Genomic DNA, 11274 nt, shown 5'->3' with positions numbered 1-11274 from the left:
ACTGAATAAATTTATAAAAATTAAACTCCATTGCGTATATAAATGGTGTGCTCGCTCTTCAGTTTACGTAACATGCGTTACAACAACTCTGTTATTCATGGACTTACAAATATAAGTAGGTACGATCCGAAAGGTTTTTTACAGAACTTGCAATCAATATTGTCGGTGTTGGTGGCCGCTGTGGCTTAGTAGTTAGCAGTGCGCGCTACCACTACGCAGGGCATGGGTTCAAGCCCGGTTCACCCCAACATCAAAAATAAAAACCGAAAAAGGTTTTTTTTCTAATAGCGGTCGCCCTCGGCAGGCAATGGCAAACCTCCGACTTTATTTCTGCCATGAAAAAGAGCTTCTCATAAAAATACAATCGCCGTTTGGAGTCGGCGTAAAACTTTAAGTCCCTCCCCTTTGTGTGACTACATCAAGGCGCACACCACAAATTGGAGGAGAAGCCCGGCCAAACACTAACGTATATGTAAGAGCCAATCTATTCTTATATTATTATTATTATTGTCGGTGCATACGAGAAAAGTCGCAAAAGTGATTTTACGGTGAAACAGGACGCATAATAGAAAAAAAGACGAAGAACGACGCTTAAACCCTCATATTTTCCGCATGAGAGCTGGCATCTTCTGAAGTTCTCTGACCATTTTTTTTTATTTTAAAAATTAGTGTACACTCAGAAAAGAAAAAAAGTCAGCTTAGTACATTTCTGTCAACACATGATATGGTAACTATAACTGTTCGGAGCACAGAAGTCCACGTAAATGGAGAAACCATTTAAGTGGCGTTTACCTAGTAGTGACCAGAAGTTATTCTTTTGAGTACGATAAGGAAGGGGCGCCCAAGGATCTCTTGTACGAGCGCTTGGAGCGTCCGATATCAGTATCGTGCTTGGAGATTTCAGTGCAATGCTGGGCAAGGAAAGTACCTCTGGGGCCACTGTCGGAAAATTCAGCCACCACTCCGCAACGTCTGATAACGGACTGAGGCTGATTGACTATGCCAAGGCCCGAAACATGATAGTATGTGGTACCAGCCTCCAGCATAAAAATATCCATCAAGCTACATGGTTGTCTCCAGATCGAAAAACGACAAACCTATTCGATCATGTTTTGATAGACGGAAGGCACGCTTCCAGTATTTTAGACATACATATACATCGAGGGCCAAGCATCGCCTTTCCGGCTCATTACATACCACCACCGGAATTTTGCGAACCCTAAAGAACAACTGGTGCGATGAGGAGTGTCAAAAAGCTGCAGTGAAATAAGATGCCGTTATAGGGAGCTAAGGAGAAAAGCGAGATGCCAAAGTACTTGAGTGCGATGAGCTTGAAATACTGGCCGACAGTAAAAATTTCCGAAAATTTTATCTGAAAGTTATCCGACTCATGAAGGGTTTCAAGATCAGGGCGAACTCCTGAGGAACAACCACGGCGACATCGTGAACGATGTGCGGATCGTACTTTAATTATTCCACCCTACTGAATGGCAGAAGCACTGAAATAATCGGAGACGATGGAGTCGATGGCCCACTGCCTGACTATAACGAGGTACAAATAGCGATTATGCGGCTTATCTGATGACCTGCCAGCTGAGCTATTCAATTACGGCGACGAGGTGTTGATAGGGTGCATGCATGAATTCTTATAAAGAATATAGTCTGATGAACACATGCCCGACGACTGGAATTTAAGTGCGCACTGTCCAATCCACAAGAAGGGTACCATACTCGCCAACTGCCGTGGGATCAGGCATTCCACCAGCTCCGTCAGAATTGTAAAGGTCCTTTCCGAGTCGTTTGATACTAAACGAGGTTTAAGACAAGGTGACTCCGTTTTATGTGATTTCTTTAATACGATGTTGGAGAAGATGATAAGAGCTGCAGAAGTGAACCGGTCGGGTACAATTTCCAAGTTCCGTTTCCAAGTTGGATAAGGAACCAAAGCAATTGGGAATGGTGATTAACGAGGACAAGACGAAGTATCTCCTGTCATCAAACGTTATAAAATTTAATAATTTTTAATGTATGCCTATATGTACATATGAATGTATGAACTCATTGTTGCAAGTGGTTTGATATTCGTTTTATAGTTTTAGGCATATGCGCGACAGTGGTGTATTAATAAAAAGCAAGACAAAGGTTTTAAAAATACTGAAATCATTTTCACTTGGGTCCATCGATGCCTGATTAACATCCTTGTTCATACAAATATTTATATGGGTAATAATAGAATACAATACTGCGCAAAGAGAAGACGAAAGTAAAAGGAAATGCCGACTTCATATATCGCAAATAAAAGTTGGTATGTAATATGTATTCATGAATTCAACGTAAACTTAGCGATGGAGAGGTAGAAGCACAGATTATATCCCTAAAAAATTATATTTAGAAATAAATACAAATATAACTACTCCAACATCGACCAATAATTTCATGTATTAAAACATTTAAAAATGAAAATGAATAAGTAAATGCTAATTTAATGAAAATAATGTTTAATTTCTAACCTAAACTACATATGTATGTATGTAACTGAATCGCCTAATGCTTTGCCGAGTCATATGCATATGTTTACACAACAAATTTCATTAGCACCTGGTACTCACGTCTTTTTTACTTCCTTTCTATTTCAAATAATTTTATCAATTTGTTTTTGTTTAATTAATATAGAAAGAAAACTTAGCTATATTTACTTTTGAATTTAAGTTAAAAAAAAAACAAATAACGAAGCATGCCGTTTAGAGAACTACCTAGATATTTTAATAAACAAAAATTATGATTTCAACATTGTTAAAGATCAAATAATTTTATCAATTTGTTTTTGTTTAATTAATATAGAAAGAAAACTTAGCTATATTTACTTTTGAATTTAAGTAAAAAAAAAACAAATAACGCCGCATGCCGTTTAGAGAACTACCTACATATTCTAATAAACAAAAATTATGATTTCAACATTGTTAAAGATCGAGTGGCCTGTTGAAGAATTTCCACTCAATAGTGCAATAACTTGACTTACGCTCAGCTAAGAATTCTCCTCTATTGTAGGTTTTTTCCTCCAGTAATACAAATTTTGAAATTACTCGTGTAATAGCACCAGAGCTACTGTTTGAGAAGGGAATTAATTGGTGCTGGTCATAACAAGTGATTTCTTGGTACAAGTTATTATTGATCGTCATCTGTAAAAAATTAACATTGCAGTTACTAAGAATCTTTTTAAAATAATATGTATGTATATATCACATGATTGAGTAAAAATAGCATAGTCACAGTCTCGAGCAAAAATTATTTTCTAAGCATAGGTTACAAGGTTTTATCGAGCGTATTGTGTGAAAGACTGAAGCCCTCCGTCAAAGAGCTGATTGGGCCTTATCAGTGTGGCTTTAGACCGGCAAAANTCTAAGCATAGGTTACAAGGTCTTATCGAGCGTATTGTGTGAAAGACTGAAGCCCACCGTCAATGAACTGATTGGGCCTTATCAGTGTGGCTTTAGACCTGGCAAATCCACCATAGACCAGGTATTCACAATACGCCAAATCTTGGAAAAGACCCGCGAGAAAAGGATCGACACTCACCACCTATTTGTCGACTTTAAAGCCGCTTTTGACAGCACTAAAAGGAGTGGCCTATACGCCGCTATAGCATCCCCTCAAAACTCATACGGCTGTGTAAAATGACGTCCGTCAGAATTGGGAAAGACCTTTCCGAACCGTTCGCCACCAGACGGGGTTTCAGACAGAGCGACTCCCTTTCATGTGACTTCTTTAATCTGATGTTGGAGAAGATATTAAGAGCTGCAGAACTGAACCGCTCAGGAACAATTTACTACAAGAACGTGCAATTGCTGGCTTATGCCGATGACATCGACATCATCGGTAACATAAACCGCGAAGTCTGTTCTGCCTTTTCCAAGTTGGATAAGGAAGCAAAGCGAATGGGTCTGGTGGTAAACGAGGACAAGACAAAGTATCTCCTGTCATCAAACAAACAGTCAGCACATTCGCGCCTTGGCACCCACGTCACTGTTGACAGTTACAATTTCGAGAGTGTTGAGAATTTCGTTCACTTGGGAAATAGCATTAACACCGATAATAATGTCAGCATTGAAATCCAACACAGAATGACTCTTGCCAACAAGTGCTACTTTGGACTGAGTAGGCAATTCAAGAGTAAAGTTCTCCGCTCCGCTGGCTTGGCCATGTCGTTCGAATGGACACCGACGCTCCAGCTCTGAAAGTATTCAACTCGGAATCCGCTGGTTGTCGCAGAGGAAGGGGGAGGCCCCCACTGCGATGGAAAGATCAGGTGGAGAAGGACTTGGCTTCACTTGGCGTTTCCAATTGGCGTCAGTTGGCACAGAAGAGAAACGACTGGCGTGCTTTGTTGAAATCGTCCAAAATCGCTTAGGCGGTTACAGCGCCAAAAAAGAAGAAGAAGAATATAGTAAGCCCAGCCCCAGAGAGAAATTACTTTTTGTATATTAAAAAACATATTAAACATACAAACATGCACAAATCGATGATTGTCTGCAATCATGACAAAATTCAAAATTCAAAAAACAAATCTCTTACTTCTCTTAAGTGTCTCTTGGCACTACTCCATGCTAAATCCTTGCTAAAGAAAGTAGCAAGGATTACTAAAATAGTAAAGATTCGACGTGGATAAGACGAGGGGTAGTTATGCATTTAGTTCAGAAGGCCATCGATATGTAAATTTTTATCGACTTTTAATTATTTTGTCATAGAAAAAATATGAAAACAATTATTTTGATTCCTGTTCGGTACCGGGGGGTGAAATAACACAAACGGCAATAACGCAAATTTGTGTTGTTTCCCAATTGAATGTGAAATAACACAAATTTGCTTTATTTAATTTCTCGTTGAGCAATAAGACCAACTTTTAAACTTAACAATTGAGCAGTAATCGGACTTCTACCACAATGGGGTAGATCTGCCACTTTTTTGAGCATCTACCACACAAGGTCTGAAATCTAACACATATTTGCGTTTTTGAGTACCTAGTTTTATTTTTGCTCGACATAATTCGCTTAATTTTACAAGGCTTTTATCAACTTGCAATGTTGCATGTCCAGACCACCNCGAGAGTGTTGAGAATTTCGTTCACTTGGGAAATAGCATTAACACCGATAATAATGTCAGCATTGAAATCCAACACAGAATGACTCTTGCCAACAAGTGCTACTTTGGACTGAGTAGGCAATTCAAGAGTAAAGTTCTCCGCTCCGCTGGCTTGGCCATGTCGTTCGAATGGACACCGACGCTCCAGCTCTGAAAGTATTCAACTCGGAATCCGCTGGTTGTCGCAGAGGAAGGGGGAGGCCCCCACTGCGATGGAAAGATCAGGTGGAGAAGGACTTGGCTTCACTTGGCGTTTCCAATTGGCGTCAGTTGGCACAGAAGAGAAACGACTGGCGTGCTTTGTTGAAATCGTCCAAAATCGCTTAGGCGGTTACAGCGCCAAAAAAGAAGAAGAAGAATATAGTAAGCCCAGCCCCAGAGAGAAATTACTTTTTGTATATTAAAAAACATATTAAACATACAAACATGCACAAATCGATGATTGTCTGCAATCATGACAAAATTCAAAATTCAAAAAACAAATCTCTTACTTCTCTTAAGTGTCTCTTGGCACTACTCCATGCTAAATCCTTGCTAAAGAAAGTAGCAAGGATTACTAAAATAGTAAAGATTCGACGTGGATAAGACGAGGGGTAGTTATGCATTTAGTTCAGAAGGCCATCGATATGTAAATTTTTATCGACTTTTAATTATTTTGTCATAGAAAAAATATGAAAACAATTATTTTGATTCCTGTTCGGTACCGGGGGGTGAAATAACACAAACGGCAATAACGCAAATTTGTGTTGTTTCCCAATTGAATGTGAAATAACACAAATTTGCTTTATTTAATTTCTCGTTGAGCAATAAGACCAACTTTTAAACTTAACAATTGAGCAGTAATCGGACTTCTACCACAATGGGGTAGATCTGCCACTTTTTTGAGCATCTACCACACAAGGTCTGAAATCTAACACATATTTGCGTTTTTGAGTACCTAGTTTTATTTTTGCTCGACATAATTCGCTTAATTTTACAAGGCTTTTATCAACTTGCAATGTTGCATGTCCAGACCACCATACTGTAAATATAGCAAAGGTATTTATGGCAAACCTAGTCTAGATATCAACCTCGTCATAGGTATCCTATCAAAGACATACAATTAGAAAAACTCTAGAGAAAGATGTCGCCTAGCCAGAAGAAGTTAAAAATATGCACTACATACGCTACAGTGGAAATGGACGACACAAAAATTTCTTTAAATGAAATTAATTGCTGCTATATGTGTGTGGCAACACCACAAAAGCCGATACGTACGACCAAAATGCAATCTTGCTCTAACTTACATTCTTCTTTACACTGTCATTCCTTTGACGTTAGTAGAACAGAAAAATAAAGTTTTACACCTCTTCTATTCTTGCGCTCCACCGAACCATCGTATCGTAATCTCCACACTGGTGACCCTGAAGCAAGAGCACCACTCGCTAAGTATCAACTTTCAGAATATTTTAAAATAGCCAATTTCTGCGATGAGCTTGGACGATAGCAGAATGGTTACAGATGGAGAAGGTAGCAGGGAGCATCCTCCACCACAGAATTTTGCACCGCGAATTCCAATGCCCGCGATGTCAGGCGATAATATCGACGCTTACTTTTATTCCCTCGATTTCTGGTTCGAGGCGACGGGCATTATCGCCGACACGGCTAAATTCAATATCGTCTTGGCTAGCGTTCCGCCGGCCAAACTAATGGAGCTGCGCGCCATCATCGACGCTGCGCCAGCTATGCAAAAATATCAGTACATTCGCACTAAACTATCAGAAAATTTCGCCGAAAGCCAACAACGTCGCCTACAGCGCGTGCTCCGCGATATGCCCTTGGGTGACCGTCGCCCAAGCGACCTCTTCAACGAGATGAAGCGCGCCGCCGGGACTACCTTGAGCGATAGTATTTTACATGACTTATGGCTCAGTCGCTTGCCACCCTACGCGCAGGCAGCCATCATCGCCACCAACGTACCAACGGTGGATAAATTAAAAATCGCTGACTCTATCTGCGAGTCATTTCAGTTGCGTGAAGGGCAGGTGCACGAGGTAAGCAATCCACCACACACCTCTGAGGCAGACTTGCGAGCCGAGGTAGCTGCGCTTAGACAACGCTTCGATGAGGTTGCAAACGGCAGGAAGGTGCGTCGCCCCAGATCTAGGACTCCGGCACGCAACCGAGATGCCAGTAGTGGCGGTGCTAGCGATTTGTGTTGGTATCACTCCAAGTTCGGCCGCAACGCCCGAAAATGTAGGCAGCCGTGTAAGTACGGGCAGCCAACAGCGAATAACGCCCAATAGCAATGCTCAGCCAGCGGCATTTTAGATACCGGCAAACAATCTGAAATGCCATCGAACCGCCGTCTACACATCTTTGACACATCAACTCAGATCCACTTTTTAATTGACTCCGGTGCAGACGTGTCAACCATACCCAAGAGCTCGACGCTGGCTCGAGTTTCAACATCGGATACACACCTGTTTGCTGCTAATGGCTCGCCGATTCAAGTATTTGGCGAGGTTTTGTTAAAACTCAACCTCAACCTGCGTAGAGAATTCGTTTGGAAATTCGTCATCGCGGACGTGACCCAAGCAATTATTGGCGCCGATTTTTTGTCGCACTTCGATCTTCTACCAGACCTTAACGGGCGCCGTCTACTTGATCGGAAGACAGCGCTGAAAACGGTTTGTACAGTGGGGCTACTCAACACAACCAACATTTCAACCATAAAATCAAGCATTGACTTTTCAAATCTGTTGAAAGAGTTCACCGACATAACTCGGCCACCAGCTCCAGACGCAACGAGTCCTTCGACAGTGGTTCATCGTATTATCACCACCGCTCAACCTGTTTATGCTAGACCGCGAAGGCTCTCCCCGGAGAAACTGGTGGCCGCCCGCGCAGAATTCGAACTATTAATGAAACTTGGTATTTGTCGGCCATCCAGTAGCGATTGGGCGAGCCCCCTACATATGGTGCGCAAGGCGGATGGCTCTTGGCGGCCATGTGGGGACTACCGCGCACTCAACGCTGTGACCGTCCCGGATCGATACCCCCTGCCGTTCCTCCACGATTTTGTTCATATACTAGCAGGTAAAACAGTTTTCTCAAAAATTGACTTGAGGAAGGCGTTCCATCAAATTAAAATCCACCCGGATGACGTACCCAAGACAGCCATTACTACACCGTTTGGCTTATATGAATTTACGCATATGACCTTTGGGTTGCGCAATGCAGCGCAAACCTTCCAAAGAGTTATAAACGAAGTTTTTCGCGGCTTCGAAAATATTTTCATCTACCTCGACGACATCTGTGTCGCGTCAAGCTCTTCTGAAGAGCATCAGTCGCACCTTCGCAAAGTATTTCAGCGATTACGTGAAAATAATTTGACAATTAACGCTGCGAAGACGGTACTTGGTGTATCGGAGCTTGAATTCCTGGGACACCTGATAACCAAAGATGGTATTCGGCCGCTTCCCAGCCGCGTTAAAGTTATCACAGAATTCAAGCAGCCTACAGTAGCCAAGGACCTTAAACGTTTTCTCGCGATGATAAATTTTTACAGGTCGTTTTTGCCTCACCCGCTAGTACACCAAGCACCTCTGTTCAAGATGATTCCAGGTAATAAGCGTAATGACAATACAGTTTTGAAGTGGACCGAAGAGAACGTAAGACACTTCGAAGCGTGCAAACAAGATTTGGCAAACTGCACGCTACTTGCGCACCCAGCTATAAATGCTCAACTCTCCTTATGGGTTGATGCGTCCGACTATGCTGCAGGAGCGGCGCTACATCAATTGGTCGACAACAAGCTTCAACCACTGGGTTTCTTCCAGCGACGTTTTTCAAGCGCCGAGCAAAAGTACAGCACCTACGATAGGGAGCTCACCGCAATGTTTCTTGCCGTTCGCCACTTTCGCTTTATGCTTGAAGGAAGGGAATGTCATGTCTACACCGATCACAAGCCTTTGACCTTCGCCTTCCGCCAACGTCCTGAAAAAGCGTCGGATCGTCAAGCTCGGCAGCTGGATTTCGTCGCACAAATCACAACCGATATCCGTCACGTAACCGGCGAGAAAAATGTAGTCGCCGATCTGCTGTCCCGCATACAAGCGATCACATCCGAGCCAATCAACTACGAAGATCTAGCAACGGATCAGGCCACCAACGAAGAGTTGCGTTCCTTCCTTGACGGGCAAGTCAATCATTCGCTTAAGTTAACTACCTTCCTTTTTCCTTTCAGTACAAAGAAAGTATATTGCGATTTCTCAACTGGTCGTATACGTCCGTTTATCACTAAACGTTTCCGACAGGCAGTCCTCGCAGCAACTCACAACATGTCACATCCAGGAATGCGGGCCACATCAAAGTTGATGACAGAACGTTTCGTGTGGCCGGGCATACAGCGCGACAGCCGCCAGTTCGCAAAGCAGTGCATCCAGTGTCAACGTAATAAGGTAATCCGTCACACAGTTTCTCCACTGCAACGTAGAGCTTGTCCAAGCCAGCGCTTTGCACATTTGCACATCGACATCGTAGGGCCGTTCCCACTTTCTGACGGCTGCCGGTACTGTCTCACTGTGATTGACCGCTTCACCAGGTGGCCTGATGCATTTCCGATCCCGGACAGCACCGCTCCAACTGTAGCTACAGCCTTAATCAGAGGCTGGATATCGCGATTTGGCGTCCCACTCGACATCACTTCAGACTTAGGTCGTCAATTCGAGAGCAACCTGTTCCAGAGTCTACTTCAGTGCCTGGGCATTCGACATCTGCGGACTACGCCTTATCATCCGCAAACAAATGGATTAATCGAGCGATGGCATCGCAGCCTTAAGTCAGCTATCCTATGCCACAGCCTTGGGGACTGGACGACATTCTTACCATTAGTCCTTTTGGGCCTACGCTCCGCTTACAAGCCCGATATTGGTACCTCACCAGCCGAGTTAGTCTATGGGACCACGCTCCGATTACCATCAGAATTCTTTATTGACAGCTATTATTAATAGCAAAAAGTGTTTGATAAGAGTCCAAAAGTATATATGGTACCTAGGGGAGAGTATAACTACCCACTATCAAAAAATTATACACATAAAAATACATATTTACTTTTAGGTACATTTATCTACATTTAAGTTAAATTTTTTTCGGCAAATAGGTACACCTAGAAAATATAATTTTCATCCCCAGTGTAAAAAGATATTTTAGGACATCAGCGAGTAAGTGGATGCTGCCAAATCAACGAAGAGAGGGTTAGCGGTCCGCAAATAGCGCCACCTCTATTTTCTACATCGCGAAATGCGCCACCTTATATATTTATGTGAATCTTGCTATGCATTGACCATTCATCATTTTGCTATTGTTGAAGGGATGAAATGATACGAGTAAATACAAGTACATACTCGATACTTTTCGTTCGATACCAAGTAATTTTTGGCATCGATACTTTTGGACCAAGTACCCTGCAAAAAACGGCTGACCATATCGGAAAGAAACTATCGATTGTAGGCTCGCATACATATGTACATACATACATACATCAAAGAAAATTTTATTTCGTTGTTAGCTGTGGTGCAAAAAAAAGAAGAAGTCGGTGAATTTAAAGAAAGAATTAATCAAAATCCGTATATTCTATTTGTATATGTATCGGCCGCTGTGGTGTAGTGGTAAGCAGTGCGCGCTTTCACTCACCAGCATCTGGGTTCAAGCCCTGGTCAAAGCAACATCGCAAAAAATTTAGAAAAAGGTTTTTCTTAACAGCGGTCGTCCCTCGGCAGGCAATGGCAAACCTCCGAGTGTATTTCTGCCATGAAAAACAGCTTCTCATAGAAATAAAATCGCCGTTCGGAGTCGGCGTAAAACTGTAGGTCCCTCCGCTTTGTGTGACAATATCAAGGCGCACGCCGCAAGTTTGAGGAGAAGCTCGGCCAAACACTAACATATGTGTAAGCGCCAATCTATTATTATTACTAGCAGACCCGGCGAACTTCGTCCCGCCCAAAATTTTTATATATTTTATTGAAACTTTTTGGTCCAACATTTTCACCAACAATTCACGTTTACGATTTTCATTGGCACATTTGTCTGCTAAGATTAAGGTTTGGTGGTCATTTGCCGCTTTAAATAACCTAAGGAAAGTGTTATATCCGT

The 11274-nt window shown here is 42.3% G+C and overlaps 1 protein-coding gene across 1 annotated transcript; it reads left to right on the top strand.

Annotated features, from left to right (window-relative positions):
• Positions 1 to 6629: 6629 nt before the first annotated feature.
• On the top strand, positions 6630 to 7424 carry LOC108364785 (uncharacterized). The gene has a single exon (XM_017618629.1). The coding sequence runs from the start codon at positions 6630 to 6632 to the stop codon at positions 7422 to 7424; it is 795 nt and encodes a 264-aa protein (XP_017474118.1).
• Positions 7425 to 11274: the final 3850 nt, after the last annotated feature.

The sequence above is a fragment of the Rhagoletis zephyria genome, unplaced genomic scaffold (assembly GCF_001687245.7).
Source record: "Rhagoletis zephyria isolate East Lansing unplaced genomic scaffold, Rhagoletis_zephyria_1.1 Rzeph_scaffold_01671, whole genome shotgun sequence".
Lineage (NCBI taxonomy): Eukaryota > Metazoa > Arthropoda > Insecta > Diptera > Tephritidae > Rhagoletis > Rhagoletis zephyria.
Note: the sequence above shows the minus strand (reverse complement) of the source record. Positions and strands in the feature narration are given on the sequence as shown.

Bases quoted from the DNA above. Each gene is read 5' to 3' on its own strand.
- LOC108364785 (XM_017618629.1), top strand. From the start codon at position 6,630: ATGGTTACAGATGGAGAAGGTAGCAGGGAGCATCCTCCACCACAGAAT.